The sequence below is a fragment of the Falco peregrinus genome, chromosome 12 (assembly GCF_023634155.1).
Source record: "Falco peregrinus isolate bFalPer1 chromosome 12, bFalPer1.pri, whole genome shotgun sequence".
Taxonomy (NCBI): domain Eukaryota; kingdom Metazoa; phylum Chordata; class Aves; order Falconiformes; family Falconidae; genus Falco; species Falco peregrinus.
This window is the reverse complement of record NC_073732.1, coordinates 1,816,921-1,838,832: the sequence shown is the minus strand read 5'-3', so window position 1 is coordinate 1,838,832 and position 21,912 is coordinate 1,816,921. Positions and strand designations below refer to the sequence as shown.

General features: G+C 47.2%; 1 protein-coding gene across 2 annotated transcripts; it reads right to left on the bottom strand.

Moving 5' to 3' along the window:
* CLDN18 (claudin 18) lies at positions 1 to 16,600 on the bottom strand. 2 transcript variants are annotated; one of them, XM_005241115.1, is made up of 5 exons: positions 16,381 to 16,600; positions 3,284 to 3,448; positions 1,265 to 1,370; positions 799 to 909; positions 1 to 178 (listed from the first exon to the last, which is right to left on the bottom strand). In XM_005241115.1, exons 1-5 carry the CDS (start codon positions 16,598 to 16,600, stop codon positions 1 to 3), a joined length of 780 nt encoding a protein of 259 aa, XP_005241172.1. The 2 variants fall into 2 exon arrangements, with proteins under 2 accessions (XP_005241172.1, XP_005241171.1); XM_005241114.1 differs by lacking the exon at positions 16,381 to 16,600 and adding an exon at positions 7,737 to 7,956.
* Between the last annotated feature and the right edge of the window lie 5,312 nt (positions 16,601 to 21,912).

Here is a 21,912-nt window from a genome sequence, read left to right as displayed (position 1 = left end):
CTAGACATAGTCGTATTTTGAAGGGTACGAGCGTCTTCCATCCTCGCTTCGAGCAGCTTCTTCATATCCTGCACCCTTCCTGGTCTTCATTTCAGGTTCGTACCCTGAACCAACCTTATACGGCCCCGTTCTGTAGGAGATATTCCGTCCCGACGCGTTGTAGGACACCGCTTTGTAACTGTAAGAGACATGAAAGATGGCATCAACCACTGGAGGATCTGTGACTACCTGGTGTTGCACCCTGTGTTCCTGCTTGCTGTTGGATTTTAGGCAACTTTGTACTGTGTCGTCACTTGGAGGCACTCAGTGAGCTCAGGGCCAGCTATCCGTGGACAGGCTGCACGTGTCTTTCATGCTTTTTCATAAACATACTTTCTTTCCCATGAGTAAATCCTTGGTTGAGAGAAGGACCCACCTACAATAACTGGCTTCACAGGTGTACAAAGCCCTACCTGATGTAAAACATCGCTCAGCTGATGGAACATACTCCTGCTGATAATCTGCTATGCAATTTGCAATCAAAACTGCAATTAACAGGCCTGACTTAGCCAGCACTTTGCAAATTTTACATTTTAAGGCTGATCTCTCCTGCTCTCTCTATTTGTTTGCAAGTCACGTAATCACAGAAGGACAGCGGTCACTTTTGACCCACGATACAAGGCAAATGGGTGTAGCACCATCCTAACTTGCAACAGGGGTATTACGCATAGCCGTATCCTGCGGTGTGCTGGCTGTATGCTATCCCTACACCCACGGTTCCATGCAATATCTTCCCACATCTACCACAGATAAGCTTACCGGGATTCTTCTGGAACCAGCCCTCTGCAAGCAAGACACATCATGATGCCTCCTACAAGGGCCAGGCCACCTGCCACCCAGCCAACGAAGAGGGCTGAGCCGAAGGTGTACCTACAAAACACAGGGACGGGGCTGGTTAGTGCTGTGACACTCTGCAGCTTCTGAAACGCACGGAACACTGCCATTCGCCCTCTGGCCCTGCAGAAGTTCCCATGAGCATCATCCCAACCCTGCAGGCTCATCCTCAGTGGGCTCTTTGTCTTCTTCTCAAGCTAAGTGAACAGAGACATCCCAGCCAAGTTGCTTAGACAAATCTCCAGTGCAGGTAAGAAGGAGACTCAATAAATCTTCCAAGTCCTGGGAGCTGACTAACATGCACCCAGAGTTTGCCTGTCCTTTGGCTGCAGCACACCCTTGCCCTGAGCAAGCTGCACCGTGGAGCACCTTGAGCCAATTGACCACCTACCTGTTCTGGACGTTCTGCATTCCCTGGTACATGTTGGCTGTGGACATCCAGAAGTTGGTGACCAGCATGTTGGCAAACACAGACACTCCAGTGATGGCACACAGGCCTGAGATCAGACAGAAGGACAGACTGAGACCCACATCATACAGTCACCTTTAGCCCCGGGGAAGCACCTTACAGCTCTGGAAAGGTGGGTGAGACACTGTGTCCTTGCGTGGGCCTTCAGCAGAAGCGCGGAGCCACGATGTGTTACATGTTTCTGCCAGGTTTTCTACATGTTTACAGTCCAGCAGCAAGAATACAATGTCACACTACAAAATCCCAGATCACACCAGTAGGCATCTTTCTACTGATGTGTTTTCTCACAGAAAATGAGTTTGACAGATGAATCATTTTAGCTGCTGAAAATATCCACTAGGTCAGTCTTAAAGATTTGTTTTACAGTGAAAAACATGGACAAAAGATTCCCTATCAGATATTTTTTTTTTTCTGAATAATAAATCATGCTCACTCTCTCATGGAAGCGGAGATACCTTTGGTTCACAGCCTGTTCATCCCAAGTAGTGATGCCTGCTTGACTCTGCGGGCAGCCTGGATGACCAGGCTCGAGAGGCAGGAACTTCTTCCGTTCCCCTGCACAGGTGGTCGCAGGGATGCCCAGCTGTGACAAGCCTGGCAGCAACGGCATTATCATTTGCTATTTCACTATTGCTCTCCCTGGCAGAGTGACTCATGCTAACAAAGGTCATCGCTGTACTGTACGCCACTGTGGAAGGATGTACAAAACACAGCTAAAGGTCACGTCAGTGTCTGTTGCCAAAAAATATAGACTTCAGCTTTTCTGGGCATCCCAAGTCCTATTTATCCTCACTACACACACCAAGACCTCTGGCTCTTTCCTGAAACCCAATGATTCACAACACTGGGGAGGATCTGAGGAATCAGGGATGCTTCTGCCTCAGGTCCCCATACAGCTGTCACTGCTGTGCTACTTCAGCATCAGTTTTTGACGCTTCAGCCCTGAGAGCAGCCCTTATTTTAGGAAGAAACACAACCTCCAGCTCACAGAGGTGTGACCAAGGGCCAGGCAGACCGTGGCGCATGGGTACCCCAACTCCTCAGCTAGGTGAGACTAGGGACCTTGGTTTGAAATGAGTGAATTCAGTCAAGGGAAGTCCTATCCCCAGAGTCAGTCCATCATCGTTTTAGACACCCTCTCTTCAGGAATGCATGAGTGGACTTTTCTAATATCCTCACTGGCCAAATTCTCAACCCATTGACTCAAATGGGTAAAATGATAGACTTTAAGTGCAAAATTCGAGCTGCGTTGCAGAAAGCGTTTTCCTTCTTCCAATATGTACATCTTTAAGTTCTGTTTTGAGTCTCATATCCCAATAAGAGTTAAGTGCTGTTCAACCGTAAGGATATTAAATAGGGACATTCTCCTTCCCTTCCTTAGGATATGGATTTGATTTGATTACTTATCTGCAAAAAACTGCGGGGAAACCTGTAATTGTTGTATTAATCATTTGCAGTTTCGAGGTAGCTGGGCAATACTAGGCATTCCTACAGCCTCCCTGATAACCCAACGCATTTAAAAATCACAAGCTAAGCTACCACAACTCTGAGAGTCTTCATAAAATTAATATGTATAAAGCCTGAGACTCTTCAAAAAAATATTACGTATAAATAAAAGATACAAAAGTACGTGACAACAGTATACATATTATAAATTAAGAGATACATTTTCTTTTTTATCTGTGGGCTGTTTTTTCAGCCTTCCATGTTCTTTCCCATACAAACCTCTGGTTTTCTTTTACTAAGCACAGGTAGAAACCACTTGACCCCTGGAGGCCAGGCTGGAATACAAATGCCAATAACTTCATGCAAGCATCAATGTTTTGGGTTGCTCCAGAGCATCTGCTACCTAGGTCCAGAAGTGCATGAAGACTTGCCTAGTCCTCGATCCCAGGCAACTGCAATGCCTTGCATGGGAAAGACACAACACCACCCACTTACCAGCAATAATAAACATGATGCCAGAGGTCAGAGTCATGTTGGCTTTTGCAGAATCCTCCATGTTGCCGATACGGATGCATTTCAGAGCAAAAATGCACACAAGGAGGCCAAGGATGCCCAGGACGATACCCACAATCATGAGGGCCCTCACAGCCTGGAACATTGCTGTAAAACAAATTGTCAGGAATCACCAAGTGACTGAGATAAGATTCTTTAGAGCAGAGCCTGGGAGGTTTTTAAAGATTGTTTCTGTCTAATATTAAAAGTATTAAAGAAGAAAACCTTGGAAAATTGGCACCTGATCTACTCTAGTGTTATCTGGGGCATCTCTGGAAATGTGGTTGGTTGCCTCAATATCCCAAAGAGTTTGATGGCTTAGACATAGTATTTTGTAAATGTTCATTGGCACCAATCATGATTTGCTCAGCTGAAATTCATGGAGAGGAGTTGGTGTACAGCTGGGATATGCATGAATTGTTTCATAACTGAATTGATTACAAAAGTGTGATTTTTTTTTTCTCCCCAAGCAGCAATGAAAGCAGACAGCTCCACCCAGCTACCCGTGATATTTCCAGCTAATGCATGACTCAAAATGGAGTTCTGTATGTTCCAGCTTTACAGTAAAACACATGGCACAGGAGAACAGGAAAATCACCCTGACAAACATTACACATATGCCAAGAGAAAGAGCTCCGGCAATGACCTCCCCCAGCATATCCTTTCCACGGTTATTTGTAATGCCAGTCCGGTACAAATCCGTCCACGTTCATTAATACACACACAAATACCCTAGCCCTGGATTTGTTTAGCAGCCAGCCATCAAGGTGGGCGTGCATGCTGGGAGGCAGGCTGTGATGCCGGCGGGTCATGCCTGTGAGAGCTGAGCGCTGCTGTCGCTCAGGGAAAGGTAGCAGAAACCATCCAGACTCTTCTGGCCGGAGCAGAAAAGTAAGGAAAGGGAAACTTGCACATATTAAAATGGAGAAATGAAGGGGAAAGGCTGTGTGTTTGAATACCAAGGTGATTTTCTAATAAGGTGGCACGTATCTCATCTTGCCGGCAGTTCAGTGCTGGCCCCAGACACTTCTCCCCCGCCTGTGCATGTATCCCTGGCAGAGACAGGAAGGCGGCAGCACCGGCAGAGCACTGGGAAGGGGTGGTCAAAACTATTTCAAGGGCTTTTGTAATTTGGCTGGGGCACTTCACAGCCTCTTCTTGCCCTCCCATGAGATCTCGCAGCCCTGGGTTTGGCTTTGGTACTCCCATGCATGACTGCCCCTCTTCAGGAAAGATGCTGGGGGCTCACAACAGACCGAGAAGGGCAAGCAACATATCCTTACAGCCCCAGGGACTTCACTCAGCCTGCCTGTCACCCCTTTTGCTGGGCTGGCCAGCATGACCGTGGTGCCCAAGGGTCCCATATGGCCCAACTGGAGCAGGAGAGCAGGGGGCAGACCTTGCTGGCCTTGCATGGCTTGGGAAAAGGCTTTATAAACCCTCACCCTCCTGGGTGGGTGCTGGGGTATCCATATGGGTCCCTTTGTTCATGGGGCACCACAAAGTACAAGGAAACTGGTGGTCTGTTATCCCACAGGCTGGGAATACACCACCTTCTCCCATCTGGCAGTCCCGCTGGGGCTGCTGCTTTTATGACTCAATTTGCCCTTATCAGCTGATAACAAGTGCTAACGAGCCTGGGATTTTCAAACTCCCATTCATCAGCCCCCAGGTGCGAGCTCATTAGTTATTACTCATCAGAGAACAAGAAGCTGGCGGATGCGCCTTATCAGCCCTCAAAGGTTGTTTGCGAAGCACCTGATGCAAAGCAGAAGCTGCAAAGAGAAAATCACAATACTCATTTGTCTTTACAGTCACTTAGGTTTCTTTGCAACTGTTTTTGCTTCAGGGCAAGCTGATACTCCAGGGCAGCATAAGACACTACTTGTCATGATGGAAGGTCCTTGTCCCCAAGACAGTCCTTCAATCCTGGGATGCTTCCTACAGACCTTATGGTTCCTATCTGGCATCACTGTGGTGGTCTCAACCCTTCAAGAATTGACCCTAAGCTAAGACCTCACAGAGATACTGTGGGTTCCCAGGAGAGATGTTCCCAGTGCCTTGGGTGCCCATGGAAGGACACACAGGCAGGCCAAGCCAAGCAGCTCCTGGGATGCTGCACTTTTGCTGGAATCTAAGCGTGGTGAATCTCCATGGAAAAGGAGAAATCTGCAGCTGTTGGAAAAGGGAGAGAGAGGAACACAGGAGGACACAACTGAAAAAAATACAAAATAACCATCAGCAGCGATTTCTCTCCATGAGGTTGACTTATGCACCATCTCCACAATGGGACAGAAAGTAGAAGAAAGTGCTCCTAGGTCTGCCGTGGCATGAGGGCCTCTTCACTTGACTCACGGGACTGAAAGTGAGAGCTGTTTGGAAAGAGAGCGCTGGGGTTTCATGTGAATTTTGGCATCCATCAAAAGTCCTCTGAATAGAGCTGCTTTCCAAAGGTGAATGACCTCCCCTGGAAGGAAGGAGAGGGAGGGCTTAGACAAACAAAATAGGAGACTAAGAGGAAAAAAAAATATGTGTCAGGAGCGCAAGGTAGCAAACAGCCCTGTAATTAAAGCCGAGCACAGAAACTACCTGCTATTTTGCATACTTAACTTTGCATGAGGTAGGATAACTTTGCTTAGTAGCTGCACGCATATGGTTGCTCATTTTACATACAAAATACATACGATTTCCATACAAAAGGATGGTGTGCACAGTAAATAATAGAAAAGCAAGCTTATTCACCAAAATAAATGTCAGTGATCTGAAACCACAGTTTGCATCACTAAGGTTTTTTTATGTAAGTGAAACTGAAGACTTGTCTTTTTCCTGCTTTGCTGTGAGTAGTGAGAGGTAAAAAAACTTGGTCCCCTAAACTAACGTCACCTGCATTTCTGTTACTAATACAAAACACAAAGGTGGAAATCTCACTTCATGACTAGTTATGATTAATGGAATATAGAAAGTTTAGGGGGAAAATGAGGTTTTTAACTTCAAGCAGGGGCATTCCTTCTTTATGTTTGAAGGTACTCATCAACAAAACGGACATATAAAGAGGACAAAACTGACAGAATATCTCTAAGACACAACAGAAAATGACTGCTTTGCATGTTTCCTTATTGCTATATTACCTAAAAATAACATAAAAAGCAAAATGTTGATTATGATATATTGGCATCAAAATGATGGTTACCATTGCCTCATTGCTCTTTTAAAACACAATCACCTACCCACAGCATTATAAGGATATGTATATATATTGATTAACATTTGTATATATAGTTTAATAAATATATTTTTTATTCTTCAAAACAGATGATCTCATAGGAGACTTGGCTCCACACATTAGTTTTGCTCTTCCAAATGAAAAAGAAGTTGCCTAGCAATAGTGAAGTTGGGTACGCAGGAAAACATTTATTCCATTGCACCCCTCAGGACTGTCATGGGCTTTTCTCAAAAAGCAAACGCTACAGCCAAGACACTGATCTTCAGCAAAGCATCCTTCCTGCCTCATGGTAGGGAAGCAAGGTCGGCATCCTTAAGGATACAGGGCTGAGAGACCACATCACGCTCTCTTCTACACGGCTCAATAGATGCCAAAGGTCTACATACAGTAGTGCTTGCTTGTACCTATTCGCAATTGTGCACCGAGAGTGAAAAACACTCTCAGGGCCATACTTCTTGCTAGCTGGCAGGGCACAGGCATGACAGGTCCCAGGGAGGCATGGTGAGCCAGGCTGGCTGCTCCCCTCCCACGGGTCCAGCTAGCTTGGGAGCACCACGATACCCTCGCATGCGGTACGGTGGGAGCCACAGCTCTTTTTGTAAAGTAGGCAAGCAAACGAGAAAGTAATACCCCTCTGCAATCTACCTCTGTAACCACTAGAACTCCCCAGGCAACATGAAGTGGCTGAGCGCACCTTTCCCTTCTCACCCTTCCTGCACATGCTGCTCACAGGCAGATCGCTTCAATTCCGGTTTTCTCTTTGGAAAAAAAAAATCATTTGTTTTTTGTAGAAACCATTATTCTGATAACAATGCAAAATTACATGCAGCTGTTTTCCTTGTGTTTCAATTCAAAGGGACATAATATCTGTGAGTATAAATATACTCACTCTCCTCCCGTCAGTGGAGCTGTGTTGATTTATGCCAGCAGCAAGGCTGAACCTGTGATGCTCATCCAGAGATCACCTACACACGATCCAAGTTGTAACCTCTATTGAATAAAGTTATTATTTGGTAACAAATATGCACATATTTTTATGCTCAGACACTGAGTAGCCTGGAAATTATATTCCTTACTAAGTGCTTTAAGGTATCTGCTCCTGCTTTTGGATGAAAACGGTGCAGAGCTACAGGAGAGCTCCTGGGTTAAACCTGATGCATCTTTTGCCCCTACCTGGCAGCCCAAGAATGGTGAAATATGGCCGGCATTCCGTAAAGCCAGAGCTCTGCCGCACACAGCTCCTCCACAGTCCCTGATATTGAAAGACGGCCGTGACCGGGTTGTCATACAAGTCCTGCGTGCTCCACATATCCATGGCAGTGGACACAATGCACCCCGCAACACCCAGTGACGAAACGATGAATGCCATCACCTGGCAGATGGTCGTGGACATGGTGTCTCCCCTGGAGAGAGGTAAGACAGCCCTGGTGAAGCTGCAGACCTAGTGGGAGCACCAAAGTCCTCTTGACTGAGCAACCAGAAACGCAGCAGCTCTTATCAGATGCCTTCCATTGAGCAGCATGTTTGCTCACAGTGTTTTTGCAAGATAGTCCAGTTTCACTCTCACTGGGTCAGTTTGTGCTGGCAGGACTAGAGATATGAGCTTTTGTCCTTTAGAAGTGCTTGTCCTTCCCCAGGTAAGCAGCCACACTCCGTCAAGTGTTGGGCTACCCACTTGGAACATGCGCCGTCCCCCAACCGAAACCCTTTGCTGTCCACAGAGCTTGTCCTGCGTGCTTTGCATGGCACAAACACTGAGAGAGGCAGAGAGAAGGACCACGTTCTGGGGTGAACTCAGCACCTAGCCCAGGTCACCACCTCCCCGGCCCTCTGCTTATGCAAAATGGGAGTAGATCTGCCATCAGACCAAGACAGGGACATCTCTACACCCGGCCACCCACACAGACACCCACACAAGAGGCACGTTGATAGATGGGGATGCCAGCGGGGAGCTCTGCAGGAGGATGCGGGGCAGCCAGCTCAACCCAGAGCACAAACAGGGACATGGCTGCTCTTTGCGGCCACTTTGCACATCGTTGAGGTAGCCTCGAATGACCACCATGGCACAACCCAGGGCAGTGGGCCCCTAACTGATTCAGCAAAGCTCCTGCAACCCTGTTCTCCTCCCACCTGCATCCCCATCATGTGTCCCACTGAAACCCATGTGAGGAGAAGGAGACAGAGGGCACAGGGACCATTTGCGAAGTGCCTTTTTACAGGTGTTTGTATGTATTGGCTAGGGGGATGGTCCTGGAAAAAGGGGCAGGGCATATAAAAATTAGGAAATTAATTATCTCTTTGCACAGTGGAGAAGTGCTAGGCTCAGGGGAGCAATATAAACTCTCCATGCCACTCTGCCGATGGAGCACTGTGAGTTACAAGGACCTTCCAGACTTCACACTCATCCATCCTCATCTAATACCCAGCTCTGACTGATTTACTTCAGCCCTGACCTAGAAAAAAATTCCTGCTTTAACCAGCCCTGATAGTGCTCCGTGCCACAGGCACCGTCAGTACCGTTGCCTGGTGGTGAACCCTTGCGAAAGCCACCGGGAGGGGAGGAGAGGCTCATTTCTCCGGGTGGAGGGTTACAATGGGGTACAGCACATCGGCTGTTGCTCCTGCCTTCTGGGAAACAACCACCTGAGACACCCCTTCTGCTTTTGTGGCTGAACAGCAAGCCTGGGCAGCACACAGAGATGCTTTGGCTCTGGACTCTGCTGTAGCAGCCAGAGCACAATTCACATGTCTAGTGGCCACAAATCACAGCCACCAAAGCCGGCCTGGGCTGAGCACAAGGTGTCTTTGCTTCCAGCGGTTTTGTTCGAATGTAATCATTTTCACTGACTTTGACAAGTTTATATCAGAGAAAGGGCTAGCCCTGACATAGCTAAAGGTCAGAAGTTGCAAACAAAAATAATAGCATGGACAAAAAACATAGAAGAGAACCCTCAGGAACCAGAGGTGGTAAGAGCTGCTCATCCTCAGTGAGGGAGAAGGCAATGTGACTAACGTTCCTCATCTTGGATAACACTTTTTGAAAAATCAGGGCTTGAGAGGACCTAGAAGCCAGGAAGACAAGAAGTGCTAAAACAAGTAATGTGGCCAGCTCTCCATCCCATCCTTCACTGCCCCACAGCCAGAATAGTGTCCCAATCCAGAAAAGCCAGTTGCACCCAAGCCCTGATGCTCCTCCGCAGCTCTCCAGGTCTCCTCTCGTTCTTCATGCCCCAGGACTTAGTGCCTTCTTGCCATCTAGTGGTAAGAGACCACATCATGTTTTCCAGGCTAGACCACTTCAAACCATGTTCCAGGGACAGATAACCCTGGGACGTAACCGCTGTTCCCAAGGGTGGTGTCACCCTGCAACCATTAGCATGCAACAGCTTGCAGGGCTAACAGAAAAATGGATGCGTGGTCACAGCTAAAAATAACCCCTAGGGAGGAAAAAGAAAAGGAGTGGGGAGAATACAAAGGGCAAACACATTTTTTCCCCCGGATTTTTTTTCCCTGAAACCTCTACCACTTTTTAAATTACTGGTTCTTGTGCTGAACTGGATGTCCTGGGTGGTTGCGTGAATACCCGTGGGGTGGCTGTCCCACGCACCATGCCCGCCTGTTTGCTTTGCCGGGAGGGGAACCACCACTCCTTCCTCTAATCCGCTCTGCTGGTTTTGGCTGCGTGCAGCGGGAGCAGCTCTTCAAGCCAGTAGGGACCTTTTCTTCTACCCCTCCACCCTTTCACACCCACAAGCCCCATTGCTCCCCCAACACACCTACTGGAAAGAGGCCATCCCCCGGATTGCCCCACATTGCGCCCTGAGCTGGAGTCTGCCCCCCAGGCAGTGCTGCCTCGCTAACCTTTCCTTGGGGATATAGTTTCCTCCTACTGAAGGGGGATGCCACTTAACATCCCACTCGCTCAGGGGCTTCAAAACCCCAAAGCAATGATGGGGCAATCAAAAAATATCATCGACAGTGTCCAGGTACGCAAGAAAGCCTGGGTGAACCAGCCTGTGATTCTGAGGGCCAGGTTGAATCATGTCTCTGAAGAGGATAAACCAGCACAGGGTTGCATATTCCCCCCTGAAATCTCATGCATGCTCCCCCAAAAATGGAGCTGAGAAAGCAACTTCAGTAACAAGGGTGATGCTGCAGTCCTTAGCTAAGAGGCAAACAAACACCCAACCATGCTCAGGACTCCAGATGTTGCCGTCTTTGAAGGATTTTTGTCTTGGATTTTGTTTTTTTGTGTGTTTTGGTTTGGTGGGGTTTGCGTGTTCTTTTTTTTTTTTTTTTCTTTGGGGGGTGGGAGGAGGGGGAGGGAGGTGGGTCTATTTGCTCATCCCTAAGAACATCACCTAAGGTGCTATGCAGCCACCCCAGCATTAGCTGCTTGCCATTTCTCATGCTGTGATCAGCATCACACTTGTCAACACTGGGAACTCAAAGTTCCCACAAATACCTTCCTCAGTTGTTGGTTGACGCAAAGTTCTGGAGAAAAAAAGGCAAACTTGTTTCCTTCCCAACCTTTCCCCAAGCCCATTTTCTCTGCCCTTCTGAAACATTTTTATTTTACACTTATTTTTAATGGTTGTTTCTGAGCCACTCATGATAGGCAAAAACATGTTTCCCTTTACAAAAAACTCATCACCCCATTTTCCCAGCACCCAGCCCAATAACAGAAGATCACCTGAGAGTTTTATCTGAACTGTTGGCACAGAGCACAACCTGAAAAGTTCTTGGATGATAGGATAGCTGTAGAGCATGTCTAAGCATCTTCACCACAGCTGGATGCTCACCTCCAGCCACTGCTGGGAGATGTCTACAGCCAGCAGTGGTTGAAGGATGGGCATCTGTCTCCAAGCACATGCCTGTTGCTCAGTCTCCAGCGAGGCGGATGAGTGCTTGGGCAGAGGGCTTGCCCTGCCACATGGCAGTGTTGAACAGTATCTAGGGGAGAGGCATGGTAGGGAGACAGCTCTTGTGAAGGCCAAGCTTCCTCACCAAGGAGCAGGGAACAGGGCTCCCACTCTGAGTATCGGGACAGCCTCAGCAGTTTACCCAAACTGGGAAAAGGAAGGGAACTTTGTGACCGCTCCCCTCTGCAACCTTTATTTCAGCTCATACTTGCTTTATCTACCCAGGCGTTGACTCTATATTATCTCAAAACTGTTCACTGGGCCCATTGCAACTCCTGAATGTTATCACCGCCTCTCCCATAAAAATCACCTACAGCTCATGTTTACTTTAAAATTTGCAAATATAGCTCACACCCTGCCATTCAATTCCAGCTTGTTCAGACCGAAACAAAGCAAACCCACTCTTCTCTTTCTGTCCCTCCAGTGCTGTGGTGACCACGGCCTCCAGGAGTGTGTGGTCCACCAGTATGTAGCATGAGAAGGGCTGACCAGCCTTTCTGAAGCTCAATGGGGAAAGGGGGTCATGGAAGACCCCCATCCCCACTCAGACCCACTCCACCCCATTGGTCTTCAGGTGGTCCAGAGGGGCTTTGAGGTCCCCCAATAGAGCTGGGGTGCATGAAGCTGCATCCTCCCCTACATGCCTGTGAGCTGTAGCCCAGCCCCGCATCTCCACAGCCTCTTGCTTTGCCTTGCTCCTCTTCTGGCCCTCAGCCTAGATCCTTTAAGATTATTTTTCATGTCTCTCATCCTTTTTGGTATAAAAGCACAAGACAGCAGCAAGAATGTGGTGCATGCACCTGGCTTCCCGACATCCCCTGCTTGGGATGCCACCTCTCCCCACCCTGACTGTCACTGGGGATTGGGGTACCCAAGACCTCTCTCTAAGGGTCTCGCATTAGGTCTTTCCCCATCCCCACACCTCCCTTCAGCTCCTGCTGTGGCTGCAAACCCACAGCAGCCTCGTGCACACCCTTGGTAAGTTGTATCAAGTCTCCACCCCACCTGGGCCACCTAAACCTTTCTGTCCAAGAAACTTGGTCTCAAAAGACTTCAAGCGGGCTACGGCAGTTGCCTGCAGACATTTCAAAATTTGGAGCTGAACCGACTGGGTTAAAGGATTTTAAGTAGCAAGCAGAGCTTGGAGGAGACTTTGCCATGGCCATCACCGGTGGAGGATCATGACATAGAAATCAGCAGTTCCCATTGTTACAAACTTGAGGCATGAAACAGTTCCAGGGAGCAGAGATGCCATTTTCTTGGCCAGCATGCTGCACTGTCTCCAACATCCCCAGAGCAAGGGTTTTACTACAGTTATGCCACAAAAATGCATGGTGGTTATATGAAACCAAAGAAAACCTGGTCAGAACATCGATATAGAAGAAAAAAGTCCAGAGATGCCAACATTAAAACTTCCCAGACATGAAATCTGCTTGGGGAATATCTATGCATCTCTGCTACTCTGCACCAGCAAAGCTGGAATCAGTTGTTTCATGCAAAAATCTGGGCAGTCACGATGACATATCCATGAGCTATTTTTACTCTAAACCCTCTAGCAACACACACCCTTTTGCTAGTCAGAGAAGTTTAAGAGGGTGCTCTCAGACTTTCAGTTTGCTGCTGGAAAAGCAAAAATATTCTTGTATTTCAAGCCACCAGCCTTTTGTTCCACAGCAGAGAGATGTCTCAGCCTTTCTGAAAGGGTCAAAAGGGATTTTGACTGGAGAACAAAATGTCCTTTTGAAAAATGCTGAAGAGGTCTGGAAAACAGAGACCAAGACAGACAACAGGAAAATTACTGGCCACGTTATCGTAGCTTAGCATACTTGTAAGCAACTGAAAAATGCTCCTTTTAACAGAAAGTGCCTTGTGACTTCGACACTACGTGAAACTACCAGCCTTGCCAGAGCTCAGCTATTGCTACTTGTCTATTATTTGTGTTTTCAAATTCAGATCGTGTCCTCCAGACAATCACAGTAAGGTCTGCCGACACACCAAAGCAAGCAGCAAAAAATAATAAGAGAAAGCAAAATCAGAACAAACAGGCTTAGTTCTCCAGTGACATATTTCACCGGAGACTGTTTATAGCTGAGCAGCGAGGGTGAGAGCCATAAACTACCTGTGTTATTTCTCATTTTCATCTATTATCTCGATTTTTCCTCAATCTATTTGAAATTAAAATTCCCAACTAAATTGAAGATAGATGATGGGCAAGACAAGTTTAATCTTTGCTATGGGAGCGAGGGACTGAGAAAAAAAATCCTCAGAACCCAAAACTTCATTGATGTACTCAGGTCACCTCGCTGCTTTGCTAGAGTCCTATTATTTTTATTCACTCCGGCACTATTGTTCCCAGTATAAATTGCCATTGTCAGAATAATAAATAGGGGTTTATAATGGAAATACTGACAAACCATTAACTATGGTGTGGTTAGCAAGGGAGGCAGGGGGTAAGGAGATCAAGGTACAGCACGGTTAAACACTGGGATGATCCACTTAAATAATATCTTAGCAAATTAATAATTTGATTTTTAGCATCATTCCCCCCCCTCCACGCCCCCCTGGGTGGCATACAGTTGCATTTTGTTGGTGGTGGGTGGGAAGAAATGCCTGTAGGAGCAGATGGATTCAGGAGACTGAGCCAATCCATAACGCACAGCAGTGGGGCGCTTGTTTTCGCACCAGCTTCTCCAGAGACTGGAAGTGTCAGACCATATATAACAGGAGGGGAAAGCGGGACCAGGCAGGGAAAGCAAAGGGGTGACTTCAGGAGAGCAAGCCCTGTTCATTAAAAAGAAAGGAAGAAAAAAATATTCCACCTCACTTCGTAGGGTAGTGCTGATAGCACTGATCACAAAAAGCATCTCAACGGGGCAAAACCACATAAATATTCATATACCTACACACCAGCGGGGAAGGCACCCTCCGACACCACAGGGAACGAGGACAGCAACTTTGGGGGGTTCAGGGTGCCACTCCCCTTTTATTTTAAATGTTGTGCTTTCTTTTTTGGGCTTTTTAAAATCCCTTTTTGTAGGCAACTGCAACAAGCCCAGCAAACACACACGGTAATTGCACTCTCAGATGACGGGTTCATTAGAACCCCCGACATGCAGGACAGAGAGCTCATTTCTCTCTGCGGCTGGGAGGGAGCCACTGCGCTCGCTGGAGGGAGCGACAGACCCACCTCCCACAGCCCATCTGCTAAATGAGGAAATCCATCCCCCCGACACTGCTGTGTATTTCCACTTTAGGAAATTAATACCCACCCTACCAACACCGGCCTGGAGGCCTGGGAATTGCAAAAATTTTGCTGTAATGATGAGGTTAGCAATGGAGGTATTTTGAAAGAAAGAAAACCCCCAAGTCTCAAGTATTGTGGTTTCTTCAAAGTTTAAAGTAGTTCCCAGAGCTGAACACTTTAAAAGTTTAATCGCTTCTTCTGTAATGTTAAGTTTTTAGAGCTGAAGAACTGAGCAAGTCCTGCAGCATGTTATGGGTGTATGTGTGCAGGGGGAGGATTTGCTTTTTACACTTTTATTTGTTCCTCAGATGGCAATTTTAATTTCTTTATCTACAAGCAATTAGACTGCCAGAGTCAAATTTTACCAGCCTGTCCTGCCCTTTGCTGCATGCATTTTTTTTGGTGAAACCAAAATTTCACTTCGGTGAAACTGCTCGGTTTTGCTGACAGTGCTAGCAGTGTGCGAATATGAGCCCCGCACAAACATCCTTCTTTGGATGTCAACTTTCATCTGCTCTTGCCTGCCACAGGGCACAGCATTCACTAGGGGCTACGCAACTGGATGCCCAGGCAGGATCAGGTCCCTGTCCTTCTAGCAAAATGGGTGTCTGCACCCCAGAGTCTGTGTGAACAAACAGGGGCCTTCAAAGCCACGGCTCCAGCAAGAGGAAGATGCTCACAGGCACCCCTGGCCCCTGCACAGGGATGCCGCAGCACAGCTAACGCCGGACACTAGCTGGGAACAAGGATACAGAGATGAACAATGGGGAAATACAGCTCAGGGGATGAAACACCTCTCCTACTGGTGTCTGAGGCCACAGCTGCATTGGGTTATACTGGTTTGATTTGCGCAGTGATAGACTACTTGTGAAAGAAGCAATTTTTCTGCACAATGCGTATTTCTGTGCATTTTGGAAATGTCATTTTGCAGAAGTTCTGCAATGATTTGCTGATATAATTGGCTTCCTCCCTCCATTCTTGCTGTGTCAAAGCACAGAGGCTAGATGGATATAGTAGCCTAAGTGCCTTTTTTCTCACTGTATTAAGGCAAGAAGAAAACCCAGATAATCCTGTTGTAGCCTAATTGTTTGCACCCCTAGATACTCTGGGCACAACTAGGACAGGAATGACATCCGTGGAAGAAAAAGCTGGAACCAAAGGAGAATTAGGGAGAAATCCAGCCTGCTGGTGTTAGCATGTACAGAAATACAGTGAGCTGAACTGTGACATATCCTCTTAGAAAAGGATCTTGAGCGATGCCAAGAATATTAGTGGTTTCTGGTGGGAAGCCACACACAGCCATGCAGCTGGGGTAGGAGTGTACACCCAAGCCACAGGGGACAGATCACCCCACGGAGCAGCCACTGCCCCAGGCATATCACCTGGACAACACCTCAGGAACTTGATGCATAATCAGCTGTAATGAGTTTTGCTGAACCTCAGCTTGGCCATGGAAGTGGGTGCGGGTTGAGATACCTCCAAGGGACCTGTCATCCAAATGGAGTGAGCACATGAAGTCCCTTTTGGGTAAAATCTGGGTTCCCTGCTCTGCACCAAAAGTCACCCATCACCACTGTTCATGCACAGCTTCTGGCACACACCCGTGGTCCTGCCCTCCCATCTCTTTACCCTCACGGCCAGCAAGTCCTACCTGGCAGCCCCAGGATGGTGAAGTAACCACGGCATTCGGTGAAGCCAGAGCTTTCCCGGACACATGTGCGCCAGAGGCCTTGGTAGTTGAACACCGCCGTCACCGGGTTGTTGTACAGGTCTTGGGTGCTCCACTGGTCCATGCACGTTGATGCAATGATGCCTCCTATTCCTAAAGCAGACACCACGAAGCCCATGGACTGGCATATTGTCACAGACATGGTGCCAAGCGCTCAGTAGGTAGGTCCTCAGCGTGCACAAGCCTCCACAGGCTGGATCTGGGACAGGCAGCCAGGGCAGAAGGGACTTTTAGCTAGAGGCACAGCCTACGTCACGGATGGGAGTCAGGAGAGGTCTGGTCTGCACCATACAAACCTACGCTTTCCCTTTATCCGTTTCGGTGAGATAATTTTCCTCTCTCAGTACCAAGAGCCATTTGTTACGCGCGGTGTGAACACCTCACTCTCTGTTTACCTTCTCCCTCCAGGCAGAGGTGCAGCCGGCACGGGGCAGACAGGGACAAGTGGGTCTGTCTGACAGTGTGCTCCAGGAGACCAAGCACAGAGATGCTTAAATTAGATGAAACAGACAAGAATTATGGAGAGCCTAATCCTTTCCTGGCAGGGATGATACTTTTGAGCAAAGTGGAGAGACTTTTATTAACATGATGTGTGCTCAACCAAAATATTTAAGCAAAGGGTAGTGTAGAAAGAGAACAGCCTAGAGCATAAGACAGCTCACTGAGGTTAGAATGGACCTTGCTGCTTGGTGAGGTCAGGCTGGGAGCCCATGGGAAAGGCGGCATTGCTGGGGAGTGAATGGTGTGGACCTGCAGTTTGCTCTGGGAGGACCAAGTCTGGCAGGTGGACCAAGGAAAAGAATAAATAGGAGCAAAGGTATATCCTTGTTCGCTGTTGATTTATCCCCCTCATCCAAATATGACTTTAGGCTTGTTCGGATGGACAAAGTATGAGGGCAAGGCAGACATGTTGCTATGTATGACTGTAAGACAAGACCACCTAAGAGACCTGGCCTTATCGCAGAAGATCACTTTGTGGGTAATGTCTTTTTTGCCCTTTCTGCTACATCCCTCACCCCTTCCTTCGTAGCCCTGTTTACAGTTGGAGAGTAAAGGAAGATGTTGCTGCAGAGCTGCTCTCCATGGGAAGGAGGAGATGATGAGCCCTGTTTCAGCAGCAGCAGACTCACACATGGCATAAGAAGGGTCAAGGAAGGGACCTTCAGAAGAAGTGGAGCCAGGGGGTGACACTTAGGTGGGGAAATGGAAGGTCATGAGGGAGCATGAAGAAGTGGACCACTGTCATCTGGCTACATTCAGCCTTGCTCAAGGACCATTGGGTCTCTCCCAGATGCTTGGTCTGGTGTGTGGACAGATTTCCCTGTAAAGCTGCTCCTGAAGAAGAGCCAACCTGTGAGAACATAGTGGTTGGCTCCGAGAGATTATTTGGCTTCTGCACCTTTCTCAGAGAACTGAGCAAGCTGGAAGGGACTTTTGAAAGTCATCCAAGTCCATTCCCACACCCAAAGCAGAGCAACTCTACTTCTCAAACCTCTGACCCGCCATCAGGAGCATCTGTGAGAGAGATGTCACTCTCACTCAAGAAAATTTATCCCAGAGTCTCAAAAAATAATTCTGAACATTTTATGCTTAATACTGAAGTTTGTTACACGTCATTTGTGAAAAGTAGTGCCCGAAAGTAAACACCAAACAGGGAAAAGAGAACTCCATCTGTTTCACCAGCAGTCCTCTGGTTTAAACATAATGTTACCCCATTTTCCTTGTTTCCCTCAAAATAATAGTACTGGTAATTTGTGCACACTGTCATGATTCATTCTTTCTCCCAGATCCTTTTTTTGGACCTAGTGATACCCAGTGACACACCTCACCTGCTGCATGTTGTGGTTGTAATTACTTTGGTATCAGTCAACATAGCTTAATCACAGAAAGCCTCCCTGGTATCACATAACTAAATACAGAGCCTGAGACCAGAGCACAAATACACTCCCTGCATTTGTCACAACTGGGATCACCTGGTGACGGGAAAGACTCATGACAGCCAGGGATTGTTTTCAATCAATGAACTAAAAAGATAAATTTGCCTCGCATTCAATCAACCTGGGAGGCCTGAAAAATGCATCTCCACTTGGTCCACCTCGATCCCGGGGTGGGAAGTGCTGTATACGTGCAAAGGGACAGATCTCGGCCAAATCATCATTCCACTTATTCCAATGACTGTGCCAACTTACAGCAGCCAGAAGAGGAGGGTCCTGGGGTGTGAGTAGTAGTATTCGCAAACAGAAATTTCACAGCTGTAACCAAAAGGACAGTTTTATTGACTGACGGCATTTCAGTGAAAATAATCTAGGACTGAACCACCTAAACTTACCAACCACTTCAGCCACCTAAACTTACCAACTTGACGTTGAGAGTACCACTTGTTTCCCTTGTTCAAAATTCACCAGCACCTTTAACAACCATTTCTCATGTTGAAGTGCCATCCGCAACTCTCACCCAGGTCACCTGGGAGGATCAACCACCATCCTGGGCTCTTGCCTTTGCTGTTTCCCCTCCTCTGCCCACCTTTCACAGCGCCTCTTATCTGAGCAATTCCTCCTTGATTTCCCAGCACTGAAATAAAACGCATCCTGTCCTACTTAGGTTTTCTGTAAAAGCTTATTCCTAGACTGTGGCTTTCCCCACAGCACAAGCTGGTCCACCCTCCAGTGAGCAGCTTCAGAATAAGGTTTGGTAGGAAATGCAGATGCTTTTAATTAGCAGGATTTGTTCATTGTAAGGGAGAAGACTGAAACAACCAAAAGAAAAAAACAAAGTGAAAAAAAGGAGGGTGAAGGGTGACTTTTCTTCATTTTTTGTTACTTAATATGTTAAACAGAAAAATTAAGCTCACATCAATCTCTTTCCTAGGTCTATTAAATTTCTGTTATAAAATCAACAATATTTTTTTATATTTCTAAAAACTGAAAGAGTGCCAGTGTAAACCCCTTCTGAATAGCTACCACCTCTGGCATGAAAAAAACAGCAGGAGATGAAAGTATCTCCATAGGGTCAAAGATCTCGCAGCATCTCCTTTCAGGATAAAAAGAATTGCACCGGAGCTGAACTCTACAGAAGCATAGTCATAAATGTATTTTTGATGCTACAAATAAGATTAAAGCATGAAGATGTGCCTGTGAACGTTCATGTGATTGGTGTGCATCCCCAAATCTCATCAACAGTTTGATGCTTTTCCCCACCCTGCACCTCCAATAGGCCAGGCGGTCCTCAGAGGGGAGAAGTGGTGTGACTGGAAGGCAACACTCATCCCAGGACACCCCACTGTCATGCTCTTCCCCTGGGTGTCCAACGCATGTGAATCTTCCAAAATAGCAGCTTAGGAAGAAGGATAAGAAACGCTGAAGTTGATGGAGTTGTTAAAATGGGCAGATGACCTGGGGTTTGTCTGCCTTTGTGCTGTGGGAGGTGTCACATGAAGAGACGTGCCGACTTCCTACCTCTTTCCAGGATGGACCTTGGGAGGGACAGCCTGATGCTGGGTGATGCTCCCCCCTGCTGCCTGGCACGGCCTGGCTCTGCTTCTTCCTCCTCTTTTCTTCCAGCCTGAGCCAGAACCCGGGAAAACCTTCCTTGTGCTGGAGGAGAATAACCTGCCAACGCTGCTCACAGCAGTGGGATTTTCAGCAAAGGGTGGTGGCCGTGGGTCTGGCTTTTTCTGTGAAATGGCCTCAAAATAGCAATGAAAAAAAGATAAACTATAAAAATGAACAAATAATGAAGTACATAAATATTGTATTTTTACATTCGTACAGTGCAATATATCAATAACATAAACCCCAATAAATCATACGTAACTTAGAAATAAAAAAAGACCAATTTTAAACTAGACAGAGCAGAAGGATGAAGCAGAGAATCTGGACCTGCAGTTTCACTTGTGCTGGACCTAAAATGACAGCTTTTTCTGGTAAAGACTAAACAGCATAGTCTTTTCTCAGTTATCTCCAACCAAACAGAAGGCAAAGCCTTCCCTGGGTGTTTTTCTCCAGGCCTCATCAGGGATGATGCCACCAGCTGCTCCTGTTAGCCCAAGCCTCACCAGCTGTGCCCACCAGCTGTTCCCACTGCCCAGCAAGGATACCGTGACTGTTTAAGTGGAAAATACCTGTTGGAGAGGAGAGTTTGCAGTGTTCTTTGGGACTCTGGTGATTTACACTGGCTTTAGTCGTTTAGCCTTACAGGGGACCCTGCCCGGCGCCTCAGCCCCTTCCCAGCAGTGATGGCCACCCTCCACCTCGCACACCTCCTCACCAACTTCACGGCCCTGTTGAACCTCCTTCTTCCAGCACAGTGGAGATTTCTCCTGAATACGGGATTTGTCCCTGCCAAGGAGAATGCCTTGACTGCCTAATTATTTTATTCATAAGCCGGCCGTAATTTCAAAGACATCTGGGTGACCTATCTAAAGCTAAGTGAATCCCTCACCCCGGCGGAGACCCACTCTCCCTGATCCCCCCGGGGAGCTGGGGCTGGGTGGTGGGGGAGCTGCTGGGGGACTTCTGTGCAGCCGGACAATGAGAAACACATTGACAAAGTGTTCACATTATTGGCTGATAGGTCTGCATCAGTCACTCATTCACAAGCACAAGGTCTAAATTGCAGAACCAATTAACGGCGCTAATAGCCCTTGCCTGAATTAATCTTTGAGACAAAAGAGGAGAGAAGTGGAAGAGCTATTAGCAAATCAAGCTGTACCATCCCTGCTTTATTGCAGGAATCTAAGTGTCTGTATTTGGCTATTATGAACTGACTGCAATTACAGCCCTCATTTAAAATGATTAAGTGGTTATAATTATTTTTCAATTAAAACTTAGATCTTCCATTTATACAACATTGCAGGCTTCAATTAAAGTCCTTTTTCCTCCCCTTTTTTTTTTTTTTTTTGAGGAAAAAAAGTACCACTGTGCCAAAAGAATCTTGCATCTTTTCTACCCATTCAGAGACAAATAAGATGCTAATAACGGTTTTGTTTGCATCCCTCCTGCCCATCGCTGAAGTCCTGCGGAGTGAGGGAGACCCAGCCCCAGCGGTACCTGCCGGAGGTCAGCCAAAAGGAGCTTGGAAAGTGGTCGGGCCCCGGCTGCTTCGCTGAAACAAGGTACACCCGAGCGAAACGGTGGTCCACCATGTTCAGGGCTAGGCTAAGGGTTATTTAGAAAGGGGTTCGGGGAGCTGGGGGGGACTCAGTTTGTCTGGGATTTTTGCAAAGAGTGAACACGCTGGAAAATGCAGAACTGGAGCGTGGCAGCAGATGAGCTCAGGAGAGGCTCTTCCAGGTCCGGCTTTAAAAGCTGATCTGGGGAAAATGAAGCCAAGGTCTTCATATGCAAATTTAGTAAAATGAAAACTTTTTCTAATTTTCATTTCAAAATCACTTTTCTGTTTCTAGCTGGATTTACAAAGACATAAAAAGATTTAAAAGAGGAAAGTAAAGGAAAA